Genomic DNA, 25,688 nt, shown 5'->3' on the forward strand with positions numbered 1-25,688 from the left:
TTCAGTAGTTCTGAAATATAAATATAAATATCGGGGTGGCGCAGCAGGTAGAGTGCTGTACTGCAGGCCACTGAAGCTGACTGTAGATCCGTGGGTCAGCGGTTCAAATCTCATCACCGGCTCAAGGTGAACTCAGCCTTCCATCCTTGCGAGGTGGGTCAAATGAGGACCCGGATTGTGGGGGCAAAAGGCTGGCTCTGTTAAAAAGGGCTATTGCTAACATGTTGTAAGCCGCCCTGAGTCTAAGGAGAAGGGCGGCATAAAAAAATCTAATAAATAAGTTAAGTAAGTGAGTGAGTGAGTGAGTGAGTGAGTGAGTGAGTGAATGAATGAATGAACGAATAAATAAGTAAATAAATGAATGAATGAATGAATAAATAAATAAATAAGTCCGCAAGTCCAGCATACAAATCCAAGAAATAAATAAATAAGTACAAAATTACAAAGATGCTGGGAAAAAAGGTGACATGACCCTTTTTTCACACTTATGTCCATTGCGTTATCAGCATCGTGCGGTAAAAATTCAGGTGCTGGCAACTGACTTGTAGTTTACGACCAGAGGTGGGCTGCTAAGGTGGGACGGTGAGGTGGTGTGCTTGCCCCCGTGGCTCTGAGGGCTAGTGGAGTCCAGCGCAATTGTGCTACTGCACCTGCGCAGGTAGCTAAATCGTGCATGGACATGCAGGGGCGCCACACATCACTTAGTGACTGAAATTTTGAAATCGGGGCTGACGAGGGGCACATTAAACAGCGAGCGCCACAGCCGGCAGCCCCGGCAGAATAGATCACCCAGCCTGTCACCGCCAAGGTTTCAATATCAAGATTATACTTATACTGCAAGGCCCAGTTTTTATTTTTTATTTTTTGCCTGCCGTGGTTTTGATCAATATTAACCCCTGGGGTCAATAAATCTTCGCAGGGGCCTCCAGAGAAGTCATTAGCTTTCATAGGAAATGATTATTTCTCTGTTAAACTCTGCGTTTAATTTCCAAGCCATCCGTCTCCAAAGCAGAATGGCTGCAGCAAAGGGAGGGGGGAAACCTCCAAAGAGCCCCCAGAGCCCCAGGTCTCCCCCCCAGTCCTTTGTGGGTTGCCTTAGGCTCACTGATGTGAAATTCTGAAGGAGGGGAGGAGAAAGAGAAAGAGAGAGTGAATAAGGAACAAGGAGAAAAGGAGGGAAGGCAGGCAGGGAGGAAGGAAGGAGAGAGAGAAAGAGAGGGAATGGAGTAAAGAGAGGGGGAAGAAAAGGGATGGAGAAAAGAAAAAGAAGAGGGGGGCAAAGAAAGAAAGATGGAAAGGGGAAGGAGATAGATAGAAAGAAAGACACGAAGGGAGGGAGGAAGGGAAGGAGACGGGGAAGGAGAGAGCGAGAGAGTGAAAGTGAATAAGGAACAATGAGAGAGGGGGAGAAGGCAGGCGGGGAGACAGGAAGGAAAAAGGAGAGAGGGGGGAAGAGAGAAAGAAGGAATGGAGGAAAGAGGGGAAAAGAAAAGGAACGGAGAAAAGAGGAAGAAGGGAAGAGGGAAAGAAAGATAGAAAGGGGAAGAAGAAATGAAAGTGGAATGAAGAAAAAAGAAAAGGAATGAAAGAAAGAAAGAAACAAGGGAAGAGGGAGGGAGGCAGGAGGGAAAGAGAAAGAAAGAAAAGATGGAAAGGGGAAGGAGAAGCAATGAAAATGGAATGGAGAGAGGGAGGGAGAAGATGGGAATGGGAAGGAAGGAAAGGTTTCCAGCGGCCCCTCTGCAGAAGGGGAGGGGGAGAAGATGGCTTGATTGATTGATTGATTGATTGATTGATTGATTGAGATTTATAAGCCGCCCCTATCCCGACGAACTCAGGGCGGCGTACAATACTATGGTTCAGGGAAGGACAGGCTGACCCCCGAGGGGAAGGGGAAAGGCAGGCTAGGGGGCAGAGGAGGATGGGCTCTGAGGTCCAAGCCCCCTAATTCTCAGCCTTGCAAGCCCGGCAAAGGAGCGGCGGGCGCCCAGTTGACGAAGGCTGCAGCCTCCCAATGGCCAGGAAGTCCCGCCCCCCCCCGAGCCGCCTCGGCCTCTGGTTGGGCGCTGAGCAGCTGGCATGGCGGAGAGACCACCCCCGTCTCCAGGGCCAGCGGCCCGTTGCTAAGGGAGGCCTACAAGGCCTGGGTGTCGCCCGGTCTTCCGGACCGGTCATGGCGGCGGCGGCAGCGGCAGCGGTGAGCTCCCGCCCGGCGCCCCTGGGGCCGCGGCGGGCGCTGCGATGCCTCTTGGCGGTGCTGACGATGGGGGCGGCGGCGCCGGGCGGGGCGCGGCTGTACCAGGCCGGCGTGGACCCGGTGTGGGTGCTGGAGGGCGGCGCGGTGCGGGAGGCGCTGCGGGACTCGGCCTCGGCCTGGCTGGTGCAGTTCTACTCCTCGTCCTGCGGACACTGCGTGGCCTTCGCGCCCACCTGGCGCACCTTGGCGGGGGACGTCCACGGTGAGCCGGGGATGATGGGATGAGAAGTCCTCCAACACCCCTCCCCCGCTTTGCACAGCGCCCCAGCGCCCTCTGCCCCATCATCCCCAGCCTGAGGGGGAAGGCATCGCCTTCGAGGGCGCCCGGTTGGGGAAGGCAGCCTGGTGCCAAGTCTTGATGGAAAGGGTGGAATTTCGGGGTGACGCACACATACAGCCGGCAAATGGGGCGTTTTTTGCACCCCGGTGCCTTGACGGCCTTCCTCGAACCCTTCTGGTGGTTGCGGACCCCGTGGAGAACTTGCAACCCTTTGCCCAAGGAGGAGGGTCCTTTGCAAACAGGGAGAGTTTGCAAACTCTTCAAATTTTTATACACTGGATTTTTTAAAACAAAATTATATGTTATGGGCTGAGACTAGACTAGACTGTAGAGTAGCATATAGAGTAGAGTATGGAGTACAGTAGAGCAGTGTTTCCCAAACTTGGCCACTTGAAGATATTTGGACTTCAACTCCCAGAATTCCCCAGACAGCGAATGCTGGCTGGGGAATTCTGGGAGTTGAAGTCCAGAGAACAGTAGAATAAAATTATTTATTGGCCAAGTGTGGTTGGACACACAAGGAATTTGTCTTTGGCACCGATGCTCTCAGTGTACACATACAAAAAAATACAATACACGACCTGATGGGATTGGAAAGCCCTCTCCGTCTGCAGAAAGATGCTCCACAGCTTCTCCATGGAAGTTGTTGTTGCTAGATTTCTAGGCTAGATCTTAGATCTAAGAAGCAGTGGAGCAGATCCTTGAGATGCAGAGATTCCCTTCAAAGATCTCCTGATACCCTTGATGCCCAGAGTTCTGGGTGGATCAGTAGGCTGATTGACTCCCGGTTGGCCTGGCCAGTGTTGAAACATATGGACTCCAGGTAAGAGGTTCTTCTGCTTTCTTATCAGAGAGAGTTGAATTTAATTTAATTTATTTGACTTATGTGCCGCCTAATGTCATGGGACTCAGGGCAGCTAGTTGGAAGTTAAATGTCTTAAAATAGCTGAACTACAATTCCCAGATTCCTCGCCATTGACTGTTCTGGCTGAGATTGCTGGGATTTGTAGTCCAACAAGTTCAGAAGACTCCCATATTCTTTACTTGATTGAGGTTCTTAAGACCCATCTTTGCCGTCAGGCATGGGGGAACTGAGACATCTCCCCAGGGCCTATACAGTTTATACATGGTATGTTTGTGTGTATGCTTGCTTTTAATAATGGGGTTTTTAGTGGTTTTTTTAGTTATTAGATTTGTTCTTACATTGTTTTTGTTATTGTTGTGAGCCGCCCCGAGTCTTCGGAGAGGGGCGGCATACAAATCTAATAGATAGATAGATAGATAGATAGATAGATAGATAGATAGATAGATAGATAGATAGATAGATAGATAGATAAGATAAATAGATAGATAAGATAGATAGATAGATAGATAAGATAGACAGACAGACAGACAGACTGACTGACTATGCACCATCAAATCAATTGTCAATTCTTTGCAGTTCTGTAGATAGATTTTCTCCAGGATGAACTTACTCTTGTTTTGGTTGAGTTGCAGGTTCAGTTCTAGCATTGAAAAAGTACCTTCTAGAGGAGGGCAAACATACTGATTTTTTAAATTTCTGAATGTTACCCATCAAAGAAACTTTGAGAACATTTTGCCCCCTTTCATGGGCTGAACTGCTGCTTACGTGCCATTTGTCCCTTTGTCCAAGGAGAAGGGAACGTGTCAGTCTGAGATAGTATCTCAGCAGCTGAGAGAAGTGGCGTATTTTCTAAACACTCCAAGGCAACGTGTCATCGGCAGTGTGGTTTCTTTTGTGTGTTCAGCTGAGTGAGGACATTTGCGTGTTTTTATGCAACAGCACGCTCTTTCCACATGCTCCCCCTTTAGCTCAAGAGAGCAAACAGTAAGAAGACTTTGAGAGGGCGTACTGTATTTGGCGTGGCAAGCTTTCGAGGTTGCACGATGGAGAAATCTGGGAAGTTTCAAAATGTTTGCTAGTCCTTCTGGTTCGGGAGGTGCTTTTGCTAATCAAGAGCGTGGGAAGCTGCCTCTTGAAGCCAGGAAGTAGCCGAACACAGTGTTTCTCAGCCTCAGCAGCTTTAATAAGACGAGTGGGCTTGAATTCCTGTATTTCCCAAGCCAGCCAAGAACCCCAAATCCAGAGCCAGTTGGTCTTGCCGGGGTTCGGTTTCAACCCATTGGTCCCCATCCAGCCCCTGGCAGCCTCCAGGAACTGAGAGGGGGAAAGGGGCTGAGACGGACAGATGGGTATCATCAGCATATTGATGATATCTCAGTCCATGACGACGGATGATCTCATGCAAGGGCTTCAGGTAGAGGTTAAAGGGGCGCAGAGAGCACGGTCGAAGCAAAGCGATCGGCAAGGGCCGGGCCTCTCGGTTTTTAAATGGATGTATTTCCTGGTTCAATGTCTAGTACAATCATTCACACCTCTACTTCAAAAGAAGTCCAGCCGAGTTTGTTGAGGCCTCTGAGAGGATTTGCAGAAAAGAGAAGGGGGGTTGTTAGTTCAGCACTCAAATATCAAAGTAAAAGTGATTGGTGCTTGTGAAAATGTAAGTCCTGATGTCTTAACAAATTCTCACTTAATCACTCGTACTGTTCTTTATGGTGCTTGAAATGTATGTAGTAGTAGCAGCAGCAATAACAACAACAACAACAACAACAACAACAACAACAATAATAATAATAATAACAACAACAAGAAGAAGAACAACAACAGAGTTGGAAGGGACCTTGGAGGTCTTCTAGTCCAACCCCCTGCTTAGGCAGGAAACCCTACAACACTTCAGACAGATGGTTATCCAACATCATAAAAGCTTCCAGTGTTGGAGCATTCACAACTTCTGGAAGCAAGCTGTTCCACTGGTTAATTGTTCTAACTATCAGGACATTTCTCCTTGGTTCTCAGTTGCTTCTCTCCTTGTTTAGTTTCCGCCTATTGCTTCTTCTTCTACCCTCAGGTGCTTTGAAGAATAGCTTGACTTCTTTGTGGCAACCTCTGAGATATTGGAAGGCTGCTATCCTGCCTCCCCTGGTCCTTCTTTTCATTAAACTAGCTATGCCCAGTTCCTGCAACCATTCTTCCTGTTTTAGCCCCCAGTCCCCTGATCCTCTTTGTTGCTCTTCTCTGCACTTTTTCTAGAGTCTCAACATCCTTTTTGCATCTTGGCGACCAAGTCAGGAATAATGTACAGGAAAAATCTCATTTTTTGACCAGCGGATTTTCTAAGGAAAACATTGTCTTGATAATTAAACTACTTCTTGAATGCTGTAGACATGAATTATTGTTGTTGTTGTTGTTGTTATTATTATTATTATTATTATTATTATTATTTATTAGATTTGTATGCCGCCCCTCTCCGCAGACTCGGAATATGGTTATAGCGCCAGGAATTGTTCATGAACCAATTGAGAATTTCTTATAGTGTCCATTGAAACTGATACTGTTAAGGCAAAGAAGCAATACAGACCGTCCTCTTCTTACAACCATTCGTTTAGGGACCGCTGACCGTTTTTTCACGCTCAAAACCATTGCCGCATCCCTGTGGTCGTGTGGTCAGGGCTGACACGAATTTCAGATGCTTGGCCACTGCCCAGCAGAGTTTTCCTTCCCTTCCCCCTGGGAGGCTGCCTTTTGTGAATGGCCCAGACCTGCCTCACAGCTGGTGCCCTTAACCAAGTGTTTGTGTTGAGCCTGGCTTGCATTGTGGAAAAGACAACATTTGCATGTCCTTTGTAAAGATCATCTTGTTGCATTCGTAGGGCTTCAGAGGGGGGGGGGGGAGAGGGGGGGTTGGAAGAAGAGGAAAAACAGCAGCGGCCGAATCATGAATGAAGCCGATAACCCGAAGCCAAACTTTTGCGAGCTTGTCGTTTTATTCAGCCACAAACTAGCTTGCTCCCTATTGTGTGTTTGCCCATCTGTTCCGAAATGCTGATGGTTATCCTGGTGCCTGTTGCGTTGACAGCGTCCCATTTACAATGGCCATTTGCATCCTGTTTGTAAACTGCCCGCATCTGTTTAATAAGTCAACAAAGAGAAGGTGGGGGTTTTTTTGCAGTCCTCCCAAGGAACATCTGGCTTGGGGCTTTAAGTCACTTCTGGCGAGATGGGAGGGGGTACACGTTCGATAAATAAATGATGCTTCCTGGTTTTCCTTCCCTCTTTTTTAAAATGGAAACAAGAATGGAAGCAATTTTTTAAAGGTAGGTTTTATTTCCCAGGGTTTTCAAAAGAGAAGCAAATATTCTCATTTTGTCTTTCTGTCCGGCCAACTTGTGTTTGTTAAAGAACAAGAACAGGCCTCTTATCCACAACAGGCTCTTTTAAAACTCTTTATTTCAAACGAAAGCAAACTTTCCACAGTTGATAAAATTAGGTTTTAACTGAGAGGTCATCTTGGCGTTTGGGGCTACCTTCGCTCCTTGCACCGGAGACAAATTCCTTGTGTGTCTAAGAAGCCCACTTGGGGAAAAAAGTCTTGTGTGTTCCCAGATGTCGACAACCGTGGGATTGTGGGGTGGACGACACATTCTGTGCCCAAGTGAAAGAATCTGACCCCTTGTTTCCTTTCAGAGTGGGAGCCAGCGATCAGAATCGGTGTGATGGATTGCGGAGAGGAGAAAAACTACGAACAGTGTAAAGAGTACGGCATTCAGTATTATCCCACTTTCAGGGTGAGTCATTTCCTGCATCCTAGGAATGGTGGTCGTTGGATTTGCCTAATGTCTGGGGAAGGGTTTCCCGTGGACATTTAAATCCAGAACTGGGAATCCTCCTTCACTCCCCAAATCTGAGTCGCTCTGCACTTCTCTGTTAGTGTCTGTCTTTTGAGAGGGAGGGGTTGTCAGAGCCTTTAATAAAACATGTGGGCGATTATATTTAGAGTTGGACTGTACTACCTTTTAATTTATCTCAGGGACCGCCTTCTGCTGCACGAATCCCAGCGACCAGTTAGGTCCCACAGAGTGGATCTTCTCCGTGTCCCGTCAACTAAACAATGTCGCTTGGTGGGACTCAGGGGAAGAGCTTTCTCTGTGGCGGCCCCGGCCCTCTGGAACCAAATCCCCCCAAAGATTAGAATTGCCCCCACCCTCCTTGCCTTTCGTAAGCTTCTTAAAACCCACCTCTGCCGCCAGGCATGGGGGAACTGAGATATTCTTTCCCCCCAGGCCCTTACAATTTTATGCATGGTATGTCTGTATGTATGTTTGGTTTTTTTATATTAATGGGTTTTTAACTGTTTTTAGTATTGGATTATTGTTATATGCTGTTTTATTGCTGTTGTTAGCCGCCCCGAGTCTGCGGAGAGGGGCGGCATACAAGTCCAATAAATAAATAAAAATAAATAAATAATTTGGGCTGTTAAAACCTTTTCTTCTTCTCCTCTCTTCCCCTCCAGTATTTCAAAGCTTTTACCAAGCAGTTTACAGTTGGAGAAAATCATCACGGTGAGTTCAGATGCCCGGCCTCCTTTCTTCTTGACGGTCACTCCCAGCCACGCTGGGTCTTAATCTGCAAGACAAATGTCCCTAAGGGCATGAAGTCCATTCTGTGCGGCAGGAACAGCACAAATTCAGCCAAGTCAGCCATGAAAAGAGGGTTGAAGTGAGGTCGCAGGCTGCATGCTGGCACTCCTAACTTGAAAGGGGCCAAAGGCAGCAGTCCTCGGCCTACGACCAAGACTGCTGTTAAGTGAGCTTTGCCCCCTTTTGCCACAGCTGTTGAGTGATTTTTTCCCCAGTGCCGTTATAACTTCGAGCGGTCACTAAACAAGTGGTTGTAAGTGGAGGGCTACTTGTACTTGGAGGTGCTTTTTCCTTGGTCCTTCCCTGTTGTGCCTCTTGCCAAACTCGGTTGGGCCAGGGGCTGTCCATGGCAGGGGCGAGCGAAGGCGCTTTGCCCTTTCGGGATACCCGCCCGAGTGCCCCCTTTTCTCTTTCCGCAGCAACCTCAGATCGGGACCTCCAGACCATCCGCCAAACCATGATTGATTTTCTGCAGAACCATTCACGGGAGGCAAAACCACCAGCTTGTCCCTCTTTGGAGCCAACGCTGTGAGTCCCTGGGCTAAAAAAGAATGAAAGAAAGAAAGAAAGAAAGAAATGCCCGGAGAATTTCAGGGTGGAATTGAGGGGTCCCTGGCTCTCCCTGCACCAGGAAAATAGAGACAATTGAAGCAGGACTGCTACAAATACAGCAGCCAAACAACACATGTCAAGATCTATTTCGTGGTTTGTTTGTTACAATTATTTATTTCCTGCTTCTCAAGATGATCGTTCTCCCAACGAGAGCTGTGTAAACGATTGTGAATAAAACCCCCAGGAAGGATTTCTTTTTAGCAGCAAACTCTGTCAAAAAGCCTTTTTCATAATTTCTGCTGCTAGGCAAATAATTAGATTTATTGATTAGATTAGATTTATTGGATTTATATGCCGCCCCTCTCCGCAAACTCGGGGCGGCTCACAACAAGGTAAAAACAATACATAATAACAAATCCAATACCCACCAATCCAATTACAATTTTAAGCTTAAAAATTCATAAAAAACAACCCCAGAATATTAAAAAACAAGCACACAATCAATCTAACACCAAATAATGTGAGTTGGAAACACTTGTAGATAAGCCAGAGATGTTATATCTTACCTTTATCTCTCCTGTGATTCTTTCATTCTCATTAATTTTTTTCTTCATTATTTTGTTCTTAATAGGCCGGAAGAAGCATTTTCCCTTTTCAATCAACGCAGCCAGCGTTACACTGCCATCATTTTTGAGAGTGGGAGCTCCTACCTTGGCCGAGAGGTAATGGGACCGAAGAAGGAAATGTGAGCGTGAAAAGTCCCCGTCCTCCTCTGAAGCAGCCGTCTCCAACCTTGGCAAATTTAAGACTTGTAGCCTTCCATCCCCCAGAATTCATCAGGCAGCTTTGCTGAGGAATTCTGGGAGTTGAAGTTCACACAAGTCTTAAAGTTGGAGACCCCTGCTCTAGATGTAAGGGTGACTTCAGTCTCTCTCTATCTACCTCTAGCCCTCCCTCCAGAGATGTGTACTGCCCCCTCCCTCCTGGTCTTTCATAAAGCTCTGAAGACCTACCTCTGCCGGCGGGCATGGGGGCTGTGAGTGATGAGATTGTCTCCGGCTGATATTATGAGTGATTGAATTCGATGAATGTGTATATCTGTATATGGGGTTCTTAACACTTTTAGCCATTTGTATCATTCTTTTAAAGTAAATTAGATTTCTTTTATATTCAATTCAATTCAATTTATTAGATTTGTATGCCGCCCCTCTCCGAAGACTCGGGGCGGCTCACAACAACGATAAAAACAATATTATAATGGCACAAATCTAATATTAAAAATAACTAAAAACCCTATCATAATTAAAAACCAAACAGCACATACATACCAAACATATAATGGTGCATTTATAATATTGCACGCCGCCTTGAGTTGCTTTGAGAAGGGCAGCATAGAAATCAATCAGTCAAACAAACAAACAAACAAATGAATCCATCCATCCATCCAATCTTGAAGACTTGTGGACTTTGACTTCCAATGCATCTTTGTCACTCCGCTAAAAATAATACCGGCAGCCAAACACTGCAGGCCTAGGCAGTTAATTTACAAACAAATCCCATTTAAAGGTCGTGGAATTATCTCCCAGCTAAGCCTGTGAGGGCTCTCCATATTTATTTTTTCCTGCTGTCCAAGTGCCAGTCTCTGTGACGCTGCGTGCAACCTGTTTGCTGGGTCTGAGCAAACTTTGCCTCTGTTTACAGTAATGGCTAAGCACACAGCAAAGCACACTGGTAACTCTGTACATTACCCCCTCCAGGTGACCTTGGACCTGGGTCAGTATGAAAACATTGCTATCAAGCGGGTTCTAGATTCTGAGACTGCTTTACTTGAAAAACTTGGTATTACTTCGGTCCCTTCATTGTACCTGGTTTATCCCAACGGATCCCATGGATCAACTAACAAGTAAGTCTCGGTGAATGTGAGTTTGTAGGGATTTCAGAAAACTTTAAAGCAGTGTTTCTCATCCTTGGCCATTTTAAGATGGGAGAATGTCCTACTGCCAGGATGCTGTCTGGCGAATCCTGGGAGTTGAAGTCTGCTTAAAGTAGCCAAGGTTGAGAAATACTACGTGAAAGTAATGTTAGGATCTTCTTTGGTAGCTCCAGATACAATACCATGGTTCAGTCTTATATTTTTTAATATTAACCCTGAAATAAGTGCTTGGCCCTACTGCCATGTACTCAAAAGCCCAACTGGGCTTATTATGAGGGGGTGTCTTATTTTGGGGGAAACAGGATATGTAAAGCTAGAGCAGGCAATTGGTGGGAGGTGGGATGTTAGGAAGCCATTAAGGGACCACTTATTTGTTCATGTCCTGGGAAAAAAATCCTCAAATTGAGCCATCAATCCACTGCAAAACTTTGTAAACTCCAAATTCCTGTATTTTATCTGCAGATGGATATACGTATATACACTGCTCAAAAAAAATAAAGGGAAACCTCAAATATCACATCCTAGATCTGAATGAGAAATATTCTCATTGAATATTTCATTTGCACAACTGTTCCATTTGCACAACTGCAGGTGAAATTGACTGTCACTCAGTGTTGCTTCCTCAGTGGACAGTCTGATTTCACAGAGGTTTGATTTGCTTGGAGTTATATTGTGTTGTTTAAGGGCTCCCTTTATTTTTTTGAGCAGTGTATATAAATGCATGTACAGTGTTCCCTCGATTTTCGTGGGTTTGAACTTCGCGAAAAGTCTATACCACGGTTTTTCAAAAATATTATTTAAAAAATACTTTGCGATATAGCTTTCCCCCCCTATATCACGGTTTTTCCCGCCCAATGACGTCATATGTCATCGCCAAACTTTCATCTGCCTTTAATAAATATTTTTAAAAATAAACTTTAATAAATAAACATGGTGAGTAATAATCTGAATGGTTGCTAAGGGAATGGGAAATTGCAATTCAGGGGTTTAAAGTGTTAAGGGAAGGCTTGTGACACTGTTCATAGCCAAAAATGGTGTATTTACTTCCGCATCTCTACTTTGCGGAAATTCGACTTTCGCGGGCGGTCTCAGAACGCATCCCCCGTGGAAATCGAGGGAACCCTGTAGTATTTATTGGGAACCTTTCAGGCAGTCAGTCAGCAGCCCCCGAACGTCTGTAGCCTGTTTAGCTTGAGGTGTGGTGGTTTTGGGGTTTTCTTTTGTTAACTTTTGCACTGTCCTTCCACACACAGTTTGAAGCCTCTGCGGTCTCTCTTTTCTTCCCATTTAAAGTCACTCCCGGGAGTCAGAAGAAAAGCCACGTCCCCCCTCCCACTTCTCCAGCAAAAGAGGCCGGAGAACACGGACCTCAAGGAATGGAAAGAGTTTGACCAGTAAGCAGCTTTATTTGGCGGGTTTGGCTTTTCTCCCACTTCTGAATGTGTGGGTTCATAGAAACACAGAAGATTGACGGCAGGAAAAGCCCCCCTGGTCCATCTAGTCTGCCCTTATACTGTTTCCTGTGTTTTATCTTAGGGTGGATCTTTGTTTCTTTGTTTGTTTATTCAATTTTGATGCCGCCCTTAAACTCCAGCTCTTTAACATTCCTGCCACATTTTCAACTGTGGGTGTCTCTTGCTTTTCAGGTCCAAATTATACATGGCCGATCTTGAATCTGGGCTGCATTATTTGTTCAGGGTCGAACTTGCCACCCACAAAACCCTGGAAGGCGCTAAGCTGAGGACCTTGAAAGATGTCGTGGTACTCCTGGCCAAGGTGAGCCCTCTCCGCCTTTTTCCGTTGGGTTTTGCAGAGTGCGGTAAATCACGCCACCGAGCAGGAACCTCTTCTTAAGCTGCAGGACTCACCTAGAAAATGGAGAGGAAAGGCCCAACCAGAACCAGGACTTCCACTGCTGCTTCTCTGCCTGTGTTCTTATAGCCCCTTGAGGACTAGTCTGTGCCAAGGAGATTTGTAGTGTCCGATCACCGGGAGGTTTTATTTCTTCTGAGCTTTTGAACTTCTGCTGGAGTATCCCATCCACTGGGGACTTCTAGAAGAGGCTGTGCGCTCTGGGCTGTTCTGTGTGTGGTATTTTATATGGTGGCACAGTGGAACCTCTGCCTAAGAAGGCCTCTACTGATGAATGTTTCTAGATAAGAACTGGGTGTTCAAGATTTTTTTTTGCCTCTTCTCAAGAACCATTTTCCACTTACAAACCCGAGTCTCCGAAACTGTATCCGGAAAAGGCAGGGAGGAGCCTCCGTGGGGCCTCTCTAGGAACCTCCTGGGAGGAAATGGGGCTGGAAAAGGCAGGGAGAAGCCTCCATGGGGCCTCTCTAGGAATCTCCTGGGAGGAATCAGGGCCGGAAAAGGCAAGGAGAAGCCTCCATGGGGCCTCTCTAGGAATCTCCTGGGAGGAAATGGGGCTGGAAAAGGCAGGGAGAAGCCTCCATGGGGCCTCTCTAGGAATCTCCTGGGAGGAAACAGGGCCGGAAAAGGCAAGGAGAAGCCTCCGTGGGGCCTCTCTAGGAATCTCCTAGGAGGAAACAGGGCCTCCACCCTCCCTGTGATTTCCCCAATCACACGCATTATTGGGTTTTACATTGATTCCTATGGGAAAAATGGCTTCTTCTTACAAACATTTCTACTTAAGAACCTGGTCATAGAATGAATTCAGTTCGTAAGTGGAGGCACCACTGTATCATAAAAGTTGCCGCACGTTTAGAACATTGGTTTTCATCTTAAAACTTCTCACCTGATGAGACCTGGATATGGACTCTCCTGTTTTGGGGTGAGCTTGCTGAAGATCCCAGAACCTGCTCCGTCGGAAGGGGCACTAGGGCTCTCTCTGCGCCCAGCACAGTCTTTCCACCCAGCCCTTGCCAGCCAGGCCTTTTGGAACCGGGCTCCTTTTAACGGATGTTTTAAGGGCACTGTTTTTAATTCCGTTTCTCGCTGTGTCTCTGCATCGGAAAGCCCCTGGATCATCCTGCTGGGATGGAAATATAAGAAATAAACCAGATAAGTCAATAATGATAAATAGGCAGATTGGTTGTTTGGCAGCATATGGGGATAAAAACATTTCATAGAGAGGATTTCGTTTGAGTTGGAAAGGGAAGGCTGCGATGAAGCTGAAGTAGCTCAAGACTTCCCTGAGCGGCACAGGGGAGAAATTCCAGCTTTCATTGCAGGGAATGTCGAATTTCCCCAAAGTAGAGACGCGAAAGTAAATACACTATTTTTGGCTATGAAGAGTGTCACAAACCTTCCCTTCACACTTTAAACCCCTAAATTACAATTTCCCATTCCCTTAGCAACCATTTATATTATTACTCACCATGTTTATTTATTAAAGTTTATTAAAAAAAAATTATTAAAGGCAGACAAAAGTTGTCATCAGGTGGAAAAAACCTTGGCATAGGGGAAAAAACCATAAATTATTTTTTAATTAATATTTTTGAAAAACCGTGGTATAGACTTTACGCGAAGTTCGAACCCGTGAAAATCGAGGGACCACTGTATACATAATTAAATCCCACCCTCCCTCCCCAGATCCAGTCAGCTCACGTAGGTTATTAAATCTTGCCTCCAACCGAGCCCTAAAACAGACAATCTCCTGCGGTTGGGCAGGTTGCACAAAGGACACAGCTCTGCCGCTGATCTGTTTCAAACAGAAAAACTGAACTTTGGTTTCTCAGGTTATTCGTGAAAGCTGGTTGTGTTGCCTTTCAGTTCTTCCCACCACCAATACCGGTGTCCCTGGTGGCTTTGGGGGGGTGGAAGGGGAGGGGAATTGTCAGATACAACAATTCCGATTCCTTGAAGACCTGTCACTCACTCTGCCTTCCCTTCAGCTCTTTCCGGGCCGTCCACCTGTGATGAAGTCGCTGGAGACCTTACAGGTGTGGCTGCTGAGCCTCCCGCTGGACCAGATCCCTTACAACGCCATCCTGGAGCTGCTCAACAATAAAATGCATGTAAGCTCCCTGCTAGGTTTTTGGTAGGAGATGTGGGATTAATAAGAACAAAAGAAGGGGGGAAAGGAGGAGGAAGAGAAGAAAGAGGGAGGGAAAGAGAAGGAAAAGAAGGGAGGAAGCAAGGGAGGTGGAAAAGGAAGGGAGGAAGATGGCTACTTAAGGACCATTTAAAATTACAATGGACTTATTTACAACCCCTCCTTGAAGTTACAATTCTCCCTCGTGGCTGCATCTTGGGTTCTCGGCAGCTGGCTTGCATTTACATCCAGTTGCCACATCCCGTGTCACGTGACCACAATTAGTGATGCTTTTTGTCGTTATCGGTTGTTTTAAAAAAACCCTTCCTAGTCCGAAGAATGGATTGATTGGGATGAATAACATAATACGATGGCATTAGTGAAATTTTAATAGGGGTTTATATTATAGTTATTTTTGTGATTTAAATGTTATACTGTCTTTGCTATTTTATTCTTGTCAGCTGCCCTGAGTCCTTCGCGAGTGGGCAGCATACAAATTTAATTAATAATAGATAAACTAAATAAATAAATTCACTTTACGATGGTGGCGAGTCCCTGGGTGAGATGAACTGGATGGAGTCCCCAGTTTACGACCACAATAGACCCAGGAATTTCTTCCCTTCCTTTCTCCCTCCCTCCCTCCTTCCTTTCCTTCCTTTTTAAAAAATTATTATTATTATTATTATTATTATTATTATTATTATTAATTAGATTTGTATGCCGCCCCTCTCCGTAGACTCGGGGCGGCTTCCTTCCTTTCTCTTCCCCCCTTTTTTCTCTTCATCCTCTTCTTCCTCTTCCCTTTCTCAGCTGCACCACAATAGACTTCTGCCTGGCGGAGTGTGTGGCAGTGGGGCCTCACCCAGTCTTTTCCCCCCTTTCTAGATCTCCGGCCTTTTTCTGCCCAGCCGTCTCCAGTGGGTCGGGTGTCAGGGCAGCCAGGTGGGACTGAGAGGTTACACCTGCTCCTTCTGGAAGCTCTTCCACACCTTAACCGTCCAAGCAGCAGCCCAGCCCAGAGCCTTGCTCAACACAGGTAAGGGAAAAAGAGGGTGAATGCAGGTGAAGAGTGGCTGGCAGCGGGAGGGGAACTTCCAAAGAGGGGCTACAAAAATAGTGGAAGGTCTTAAGCATAAAACTGATCAGGAAAGACTTCATGGACTCAATCTGTATAGTCTGGAGGACAGAAGGAAAAGGGGGGACATGATCGAGACATTTAAATATGTCAAAGGGTTAAATAAGGTCCAGGAGGGAAGTGTTTTTTAATAGGAAAGTGAACACAAGAACAAGGGGACACAATCTGAGGGTAGTTGGGGAAAAGATCAAAAGCAACATGAGAAAATATTATTTTACTGAAAGAGTAGTAGATCCTTGGAACAAACTTCCAGCAAATGTGGTTGGCAAATCCACAGTCACTGAATCTAAACCTGCCTGGGATAAACATCTATCCATCCTAAGATAAAATACAGGAGGTGCTGATTGCTCCATTGGGGCCTCTCTAGGAGTCTCCTGGGAGGAAACAGGGCCTCCACCCTCCCTGTGGTTCCCCCAATCGCACGCATTATTTGCTTTTACACTGATTCCTATGGGAAAAATTGCTTCTAAGTTCGTAAGTAGAGGTGCCACTGTACATCGATAAGTGTAGCTTAAGAGGTGTACTTAATTTTGCAAATAATGTGGATCCTCCTCTTCAGAAAATGTATGAGTGACATCTTCCATACCCAGAGGCTGTGCCACGTTTGTTAAATTTGAGGCCGTGAGCCCTGAAATATCATCCTGCTTCGAAATCTTGTTCTCTGTTCTGTGACCTCGAAACCCTGTGTGTCTGTGGCTTTCACAGTAAAGAGGGTCTCCCCTCCCTTAACTAATACCCTAATCTTGACAAGAGCATCTTTTCCTTTTATGTACCAAAGACAAATTCCTTGTGTGTCCAATCACACTTGGCCAGTAAAGAATCCTATTCTATTCTGTTCTGACGTAAGAAACATCCCTGGCTATGGGTCTACAGCTGGACGATGGTTTGAATTGGGTCATTTTACCCAGATCTTCTTCCCTGGTTGAAAGTTTCCGTCCATTTTCCAAGCTCAGCGCGACGGCCGTCCGTGTCTTTTCCCACCCGTCTGGTCTTGATCCAGGCCGTTTCTTGTAACAGGAGAATTGGGTCAGGCCGAAGCAGCGGGATTATGTCTTTGAGGGTTTCTACTCCTTATTGCTGGCTGTTAATTCCCGCCTCCTAGAGAGCCCCTAATCCTCCCGGCCACAGGTGGAGTGTGATGGGCCTTGCCCATTTTGAAGATTAGAAGGATCCAGGATCGAGGCAGTTTTGCCGGGAGAAAGAGAAAGGAAGGATTAGGTCAAGAGACACGACATCTGTTTACAAGGTGCAGGCGGCTAATAAATGAAACACACACAATAGCCGCTTGACCGTCTCTTTTCTTATAATTATGGAGAATTCAGAGGACAGATTCTGCACGGGAAGTCTGGAATAAATTCACTCCTTTCCAAAGGGAGTTTTCCCCGCCTTGGCCTTAAGGTCAGAGTTGCACTAAGATAAGGGATATATCTTATGAACGAGTAAGTAGGTCAAGAGGGAAGATTGAGCAAGGGTTGTTTCCTCTCTCTCTTCCCAGCTCTCGGCAGAGAAAGAGCCGCCCAGAGGCCTCAGGGAGGATGGATGGATGGATAGATAGAATAGATGATGGATAGGTAGGGAGGTAGGGAGGTAGGTAGATAAATAAGATTAGATAGATAGATAGATAGATAGATAGATAGATAGATAGATAGATAGATAGATAGATAGATAGGCAGGCAGGCAGGCAGGCAGGCAGGCAGGCAGATAGATAGATAGATAGATAAGATAGATTAGATAGGTAGGTAGGTAGGTAGGAAGGTAGAAGGGTAGGTAGGTAGATATGTAGATAGATAAAATAGATTAGATAGAGAGTGAGAGAGATTGAAATTAGGGAGATGATGGATAGATAGATACAGTGGTACCTTTACTTACAAACTTAATTCGTTCTGTGACCCGGTTCTTAAGTAGAAAAGTTTGTAAGTAGAAGCAATTTAGAAGCAAATAATGCGTGCAAACCCATTAGGGAAGAAATAAAAGCTTGGAATTTGGGTGGGTGGAGGAGGAGGAAGAGGAGGAGGAGGACAGTCGCTGCCCAGAGCGAAGGGAGCGTTTCTTTTCTCTGGGCACTGGCAGAGGTTTATTCCCTCTCCAAGTGCCCAGAGAAAGGAAAACGCTCCGTTCGTTCTGGGCTGCCGAAGCCTCCTTTAGCGCCACCGAAAGGCTCCTCTGGCAGCCCAGAAAAGCCAGAGATGGCCGGGGGAAAGGCCCACATCCCTCCATGTAAAGTCCTCAGCGGCCCACCTGAGAGGATGCTCACCTGAGACGTTAACAGGTGTCAGGGAAGGGCCCACAGGCTCTTTTATCGGTTGCTTCTTGCAGGCTTTGAGGACAGTCCGCGGGGGGTGCTCCAGGCCATGCAGAGGTACGTCCAGGATTTCTTTGGCTGCCGAGCCTGCGCCGAGCACTTTGGGGAGATGGCCAGAGCCTCTCTGGATTCCGTGCAGAGCTGGGACGAAGCGGTGCTGTGGCTCTGGGAGAAGCACAATGTGGTCAACACCCGACTGGCAGGTAGTTTTCAAGGGACGACTTGGGCCTTCAAATGGCTTTTTCCTGCAGGGGTAACTGCAGTGGGGGAAAGGGTGGGCGGTCTGTCTTCCTATCAGTCTTCCTTCCTGCAAGGGTTTTTTTAGAAGTGGTTGGCCATTCTTAGGGCTAAGAGAGAAGGAGGGGCCCAACTGGCTTCAAAATGGGTGAACCGTGCGGTCAGGCAGTAGGAAAAGCGAGTCAAAGGCTCGGCTGTATCACAAGCAGGAAGAAGGAGATGGTGAGACCCCATTTGGAATACCGTGTCCAGTTCTGGAGACCTACAAAAAGATATGGATCAAATTGAACAGGTCCAAAGATGGGCTACAAAAATGGTGGAAGGTCTTAAGCACCAAACGTATCAGGAAAGACTTCATGAACTCCTCCACGAACTTCCTTCGTCTGGAGGACAGAAGGAAAAGGGGGGACACGATCGAAGCATTTAAATATGTGAAAGGATTAAATAAGGTTCAGGAGGGAAGTGTTTTTAACAGGAAAGTGAAAATATTATTTGACTGAAAGAGGAGTAGATCCTTGGAACAAACCTCCAGCAGACGTGGTTGGAAAATCCAGTCACTGAATGTAAACATGCCTGGGAGATCCATCCCATAGATCCATCCTAAGATAAAATTTGTACTGTTTTGCTGTTGTGAGCCGCCCCAAGCCTTCGGAGAGGGACGGCATACAAATCTAATAAATAATAATAATACTACTAATAAAATACAGGCCAGAGTAGAAGGGCAGACTAGATGGACCAGGAGCTCTTTTTCTGCCGTCAATCTTCCATGATGCAACCTTAGCTTTTCTGTGCCGCAGGTGCCAAAGAAAGCTTCGATCAATCAGAATAGAGCTGGAGGGGACTTTGAAGGTCTTCTAGTCCAGCCCCCTGTCAGGCAGGACACTCTACACCGTTCCAGACAGGTGGCTGTCCAGTCTTTTCTTAAAACCCTCCAGTCATGAAGCCCCTACAGCCTCTGAAGGCAACGTCTGCTCCACTGCTTCATTGTCCTCACCGTTAGGAAGTCCCCCCCTCCCCTTAATTCCAGGTTGCTTCTCTCCCTGATGGATTTCTTTCCTGTCTCGCCTTCTGGCGCTTTGGGAGATTAGTTGACCCCTCCTCTTTGTGGCAGCCCCTTCAATACTGGGGAACTGCTATCCCCTCACTCGTAGTCCTCCCTTTCTCCAGCCTGGCCCTTCCCAATTCCTGCAACTACTCTTCATTTGTTTTTGTCTCCGGGCCTTTAACCGTCTTCCTTAGTTTTGTAACCAATTCCTGGCTGTGGAGGGAGAGCATCACGGTCACGAGAGATGACAGGACCACTTTGTACTGCGCTGGAGAGGCCAAAGTTGGCATGTGTTGTGTCCCGTTCCGGTCACCATGATGCATATGTAATCAAAGGCTTGATTAAATGAAGAAGCCAGTGATCCCTGATCACAGATCAATGTTGTGTTCGTTGGGCTCCCTTGTTCTAGCCTGGGGGGCTGGAGGGTGGCAAGGTGGAGGGGCCTGGTGAAGAATTTCCTACCTCCTCATCCTCACTTTGCTTTATATTAGTGGAACTTTTAAAATCTAAGATCCTCATTCATTGTTTTAATGTTTTATACCAGTGAGGGCGAACCTATGGCACGAGTACCACAGGTGGCACGCAGAGCTATATCTGCTGGCATGTGAGCTGTTGCCCTAGCTCAGCTCCAATGTGCATGTGTGCGCTGACAGAGGCTCTGTGAGGGCGTTTTTGGCTTCCAGGGAGCCTTCAAGGGATGGGAGAGGGCGTTTTTACCTTCCCCCCAGCTCCAGTGAAGCCTTTGAAGCCTGGGGAGAGTGAAACACGAGCCTCCTGGGCCCACCAGAAGTTGGAAAAGAGGCCATTCCCTGCCTGCAGAGAGTCTCTGGGGAGCGGAGGAAGCTGTTTTCACCCTCCCCAGGCATTGAATTACGGGTGTGGGCACTCATGCATGCACACTAGTGCTCGCACACACTCTTTCACCATCACTGTTTTATGCTGTACATTAACCGATATGTGTAAGCGGCCTGGAGTCCCCTTGGGCAAGATGGCTGGCACACAAGTTGGGGTGAATAAATAAATACTCGGCTCCTAAACTAATGCAGCCCCTGGTGTTTCATATCTCTTCTTCCGGCAGGCGATTTGAGCGAAGACCCCCAGTTCCCCAAAGTACAGTGGCCCACCCTGGCCCTTTGCCCTGCGTGCCACCAGGTGACCCACGGCCCCTCTGCCTGGGACAAGACTCAGGTCCTCCAGTTCCTCAAACAGCATTATGGCCGCCACAACCTGGCCCACACCTACCTCGAAGAAGCCGACAACGCCGAAGGACAAGAGGCCCAAGGCGGAGGAGGAGGAGAAGCGTTCCCGAAGGAAGCCGTGCGGGAGCCCAACAAGGGCCAGGATTCACAAAAGTCCTTGGGCTCAAAGTCCAAAGGCTTTGGCCACGTGGTCCCCAAGGAGGAGTCCGTCATCGACCCAGGGAAAAGGCCAGCTGACTCGGTGGCGGAGCAGGAAAGGAAGCAGGCGGTGTCCTTCTTGGGGGTGGGCTTCTCCAACATCGACATGAGCCTCTGCATCGTCCTGTACGTCGCGTCGTCTTTATTTTTAATGATCATGTTCTTTTTCTTCCGCGTGCGATCCAAGCGCTGGAAAGTGAGGCACAACCGTCCCTACGTATAGCGGTTCCTCCGGAAATCATGTTTCGCTCTGGAAACGGCTCTCTTGCGCTCGCCTGCAACTCGGGCGGCAGGGAATCAGGATTTTTAATTTTTATTTTTACAGCGCAACGTTTTTAATTTCATGAGACCGTGCCATGGTCTGCTTTTCTTTGCCGCTGGACACTTGGAACTTGGAGCGGTATAGGAAAAGGGTTTTTTTCTGAAGAATCATTAAAAGGGTGCTGGTGATCTTTCCCCCTGGGTTCCCTAGTCTGCTGTGGTTTATGAAACGGTTCAAGAAAATCAGGGTGCTTGCAGGGTGTTGGAACAGGTGCTTATAACAAAAACCAAGTTTTGGTGCAAACGCTTAGATGATATAACCCAACCAGTGTCTTTAAAAACGTTCAAAAAGCTGGTTTTAACAAACTCAGAGGCAGCCTGAGAAAAATTCCATGGATAAAAATCTTAAACGGGGAAACAACTCAAGAAACATGGCCAACTCTGAAAAATATGATCATAAAAGCCCACTCCAACACAATACCTCTGAAAAAGAAAAAATGCAAGAAGCAGCATTTTTATGACAGACTGAAAGACAAAAAGCTTAAGTCAAAAAAATGGAGAGGGCCACATAACTGAGGCAGAATTTCAGCTGGATTTTCAAAGATGGAGTCAGGAAAGCAAAGGCTCAGAATGAGCAGAAACTTTAAATGGAAGTCAAATATAACTTTGAAAGGTTTCTTTCAACATATAAATAATAATCAAGGAAACAGTCGGTCCTAAAGTATCAGGCGATAGAGAGAAAGCAGAGCCGATTAACCCAAAGAAAACCGATAGCCCAACCTACCAAAAACATCATTGTAAAGGACAGACTAGAAATAAGAATTAAACAAGAAAATGGTAAGCGAACACCTGTCTGATGAATACAAATGACCTGATGGGTTACATCCCAGAGTTCTGAAGGAGCTGGCAGATGTGATCTCAGAACCATTGTACCATATCTTTAAAAAATCCTGGAATTTTCCCCACCGGGGATCTACCAGAGGATTGGAAAAGAGCTGATGTGGTTCCCATCTTGAAAAAATGGAAAGAAACATCCAGGAACCTACAGACCAGTCAGCCTAACATCAGTACCTGGCAGAATCGAGGGGGTGGGGGACGACATCTGTGAACAGTTAGAAAAGAATAAAGTTATTATAACTAGTAGCCAGCACAGGTTTGTTAACAACGGATGTCAAAGCAACTTACTTCATTCTTTGACAAAGTGACTGTATTAGTAGACCAGCAAAATGCTGTGGATATAGTATAGTAGACTTCAGCAAAGCATTCGACAGAGTAGACCACAAGCCACTTCTTGGTAAACATCACCACCCAATGGATTTGTAACTGGCTGACAGGCCATACCACATCTATAAGGAGGGGGATCAGAAGTGGAACACCACACGGTTCTGTCTTAGGCCCAGAGCTCTTCGGAAATGACTTGGATAGAAGGAGAATAGAAGGGGAACTCGTCAAATTCACAGATGACTCTTAAGCTGGACTAGAAGATCTCCAAGGTCCCTTCCAGCTCTTCTGATTGACTAGAGTCACTAGATGAAGAGATCAGGAAAAGCAAGTTCTGGGCTGCCATCTAGTAGTCATGCAACATGCTGCCAGACTACATCGCCCATAATTCCCAGCCCCTCTTAGCGCTGCTGCTCTATCACAACAGGGGAGCCATAATGGAAAGGACATAGAACATTAAACAATAGGACCGGAAGGGACCTTGCAGGTCTTCTAATCCAACCCCCTGGTCTTGCCACCTCTGGGGGCTTCCGTGTGTGCCTGCCAGCCCAATTTTGGGTGGGGAAGGGAGCAGGCCAAGGGCTGACCCTGGGTGGGACATCAAAGGGAGGAAACACCCCCCCACCCCCCCGGGAGAAGGAGTCTTCAATCTCTGACCCTCAGGCTTGCTGAAATTGGAAGGACCCAGGCAGTGGGAGCTTCACAGGGCTGGGCATGGGGGTTAGGGCCTAAATGAGGCACAGCCTCATCCTGCAGCTTCAAGGGCAGGTGCCTCCCCCCCCCCACTGGAGACCCAAGAAGAAACCCCCAAAAAAACAATGGAAGGGGTTGGGGGCTGGTCCTAAAATCCAGATGCCTGGAGAGGCTGTCTTGCCTCTAGCAAGCAACAGGTGGGAATCTGAGCATTGGTGGGTTTTTAAAATATTAAATCCCCCTCTAAATCTATCCCTTCCCTCTTTTCCTTCCATCTTCATGTCTCCTTTTTCCTCTCCTTTTAAGACTGGTTTTTAAGATTTGCCAATAAAGCCTTGTGAATCCCAGCTCTGCGGGCTTCATTTTGGAAACTCTTTGCCTTTAATGGTTGAGGCTGAAGCAGCGGGGGGGGGGGGGGGGGGAGGGGGGTGGCAGGCTGGGATGGGCGTTGAGACAACAAAGGGGCATCTACTTACTCGCTCTAGTCACTAGAACAGGAGTCCCCAAACTTGGCAACTTTAAGACTTGTGGATGTCCACCACCCAGAATTCTCCAGCCAGGAAGTCCAGAAGTCTTGAAGTGGCCAAGTTTGAAGACCTCCGAACTAGAACCAGTTCAGCCCCTCGACACGCTGTTGAGGGAGGGGAAGGAAATAAAAATACCATATAACTAAAATTAATTTCAAATTAAATTTAAATTGCCTTATAAGCTTATTTAATAAATAAATTATGGGACCGCCTCCTGCCGCATGAATCCCAGCGGCCGGTTAGGTCCCGCAGAGTCGGCCTTCTCCAGATCCCGTCAACTAGACAGTGTCACTTGGCGGGACCCAGGGGAAGAGCCTTCTGGGGGGGCGGCCCTCTGGAATCGGCTCCCCCCAGACATTCGCACCGCCCCCACCCTCCCAACCTGTAAGAGTCTCAAGACTCATTTATGCCGCCAAGCTTGGGATTATTAGACTGGGCGTATGTGTAGTCCATATGTTTTTGCACTGAAGGAGTTGCAGGTTGCAAGATATATTTTTTTTCTGAAACCAAATTGTTTGTTAGAGTAGGTTGTTAGTTTCTAGGTGGAGAGTAATTGATTGGTGGTATTATTATTATTATTATCAATACAACACAGCAAACAAGATCACTATGCTGGATTTTGTATTTCATCACCAGTCGGGCTCTTCGCATGCACCTAGGACTGCGTAATGTAGCGGTGAATTTATTATTATTATTATTATTATTATTATTATTATTATTATTATTATTATTATTATTATTATTATTATGGTTGTTGTCATAATTTGCCTGTACTGTACCTACTTTGCTTATGTTGATGTTTATGCCACTGGGCATACTTGCCTACTTCCGGGACTGGCTAACGGGGCATCTCTTCAGCACCGCGGAGAGCTCCCCCGGAGACTCTTTGCCCCCCTCAGCCTTTGTTTTGCTCACAGCCGGGCGGGGCAACAGGAGGAGCGACGGTAGGGGTGGGGGGCTGCGGGGTTCAAGTGACGCCGGGCAGTTGGGGGGGGATCCCCGGCCGCCTCGTCCCCCGCGGCCACTCCCCTCCAAGCCCTCCCTCCAGCCACCCAACCGGCTCTCTTGCATTCCGCTTGGAGGCTCCCGGCGTTGCCAGCCACCGTCCCTCGGGCCAAGGCTTGGGTGGGAGTCCCTATTCCTGCGTCCAGACGACCTCCTTCTTCCTCCGACCCCCCCGGGCGGAGATTTCTTCCCCGGCCGGGCAGCTCAGCGACATGCTCCTGGAGCGCGCCCGCGGGGAGAAAACTGCCCCCGCCGAGCCCTGCGCCTTCGGCAGGAACCCAGGTAAGTCAGCCCCGACGGGCGCCCCCTCCCCCGAGAAAAGCCCGGGAGCCCTTCGGGACTCCCGAAGGGGCCCTGCCTCCGGCGGAGAAAGTCGCCTCTTCTGCGCTCCCGCCGCCCCCCAGGCAAAAACCCCGAAAATCCCGACGGCGGAATGGGGTGGGGATCTTTCCTAAATATTAGGAAGGGCTCTCGGTCGCTCTTGAACCGGACGGTGGTTCTCGTTTGCGCTTCCCCCCTTCTCTCGCCTTCCTTTGCGCCGAAGGTTAAGGTCTTCTCCCCCTTTCCTCCCCTTCTTCAAGGAGGCGCCCCCTGTAAACCTTTGGAGGTAGACTGGGATTTTCTTTTACCTCCTGGTCGCTTTTATTCTTTCTCCTTCCTTCCTTCCTCCCTTCCTCCCTCCCTCCCTCCTTTGCCTGCCTTCACTATCTTTCAATCCTTCATTCCTTCCTTCTCTCCTTCCCTTCTTTGCCTGCCTTCACTACCAGTCTTTCCTTCCTTCTTTCCTCCCTTTTTTCCTTCTCCTCGATCCCAGCCTTTCCTAGAGAAAGGGATCCGTTCAAAGAATCCTAGTTCGACTTATACTGTTGAGTGAGTGGAACCCTAGATCTTGCTAGGAACGTGAGTGAGCGTATATATGCTGGTTGGATTTCGTCAATGTTTTTATACTGGTTTTATGTTTTGTTTTATTCCTTGGAAGCCGCCCGGAGTCCTTCGGGAGCTGGGTGGCATACAAGAACCACTAATAAATAAATAGAGAAATAAATACTATATACTGTACACCAATGCTTAAAAGGACCCCTCACCCTCCATTTCCCCTCCCGTGGGTGGGGGGAGCCCAAACCCAAGAGGCGAGGGGGGGCACGTTATTTGGGGGATAGGAGAGAGAAGGCAAAACGCTTCGGCCTCCATTGGGGCAGAGGCCGCCCCCACCGCAGCTCGCCCGAAGTCGTTAGGACGCAGCCTGGCTCGGCGGGGCTGAACAGCTGCCAGGCGCGTCTCTTTCCACTCCAGAGTGGCGGGTCTTCCGACCACGGAACGCGCCCTCCCACCGCGGGCCCACTTCCC

General features: G+C 47.5%; 1 protein-coding gene across 5 annotated transcripts in view; it reads left to right on the forward strand.

Annotated features, from left to right (window-relative positions):
• LOC139170880 (LIM/homeobox protein Lhx3-like) overlaps nt 1-25,688 on the forward strand; it is a 47,785-nt gene that overhangs the window by 1,337 nt on the left and 20,760 nt on the right. Inside the window, exons 1-12 of one of the 5 annotated variants that reach the window (XM_070758460.1) lie at nt 2,159-2,459; nt 7,084-7,184; nt 7,910-7,958; nt 8,456-8,564; nt 9,220-9,310; nt 10,346-10,491; nt 11,775-11,915; nt 12,168-12,297; nt 14,379-14,501; nt 15,404-15,554; nt 17,970-18,158; nt 20,316-23,156. In XM_070758460.1, coding sequence (XP_070614561.1) covers nt 2,174-2,459; nt 7,084-7,184; nt 7,910-7,958; nt 8,456-8,564; nt 9,220-9,310; nt 10,346-10,491; nt 11,775-11,915; nt 12,168-12,297; nt 14,379-14,501; nt 15,404-15,554; nt 17,970-18,158; nt 20,316-20,857 — 2,058 coding nt within the window. In that variant the 5' untranslated portion in view covers nt 2,159-2,173 and the 3' untranslated portion in view covers nt 20,858-23,156. Of the gene's footprint in view, nt 1-2,118; nt 2,460-3,282; nt 3,361-7,083; nt 7,185-7,909; nt 7,959-8,455; nt 8,565-9,219; nt 9,311-10,345; nt 10,492-11,774; nt 11,916-12,167; nt 12,298-14,378; nt 14,502-15,403; nt 15,555-17,969; nt 18,159-20,315; nt 23,157-25,688 lie in introns of those variants that run through there. The other 4 variants (XM_070758457.1, XM_070758458.1, XM_070758459.1 and 1 more) reach the window with 4 other exon arrangements.

Source organism: Erythrolamprus reginae, chromosome 8 (genome assembly GCF_031021105.1).
Source record: "Erythrolamprus reginae isolate rEryReg1 chromosome 8, rEryReg1.hap1, whole genome shotgun sequence".
NCBI lineage: Eukaryota > Metazoa > Chordata > Lepidosauria > Squamata > Dipsadidae > Erythrolamprus > Erythrolamprus reginae.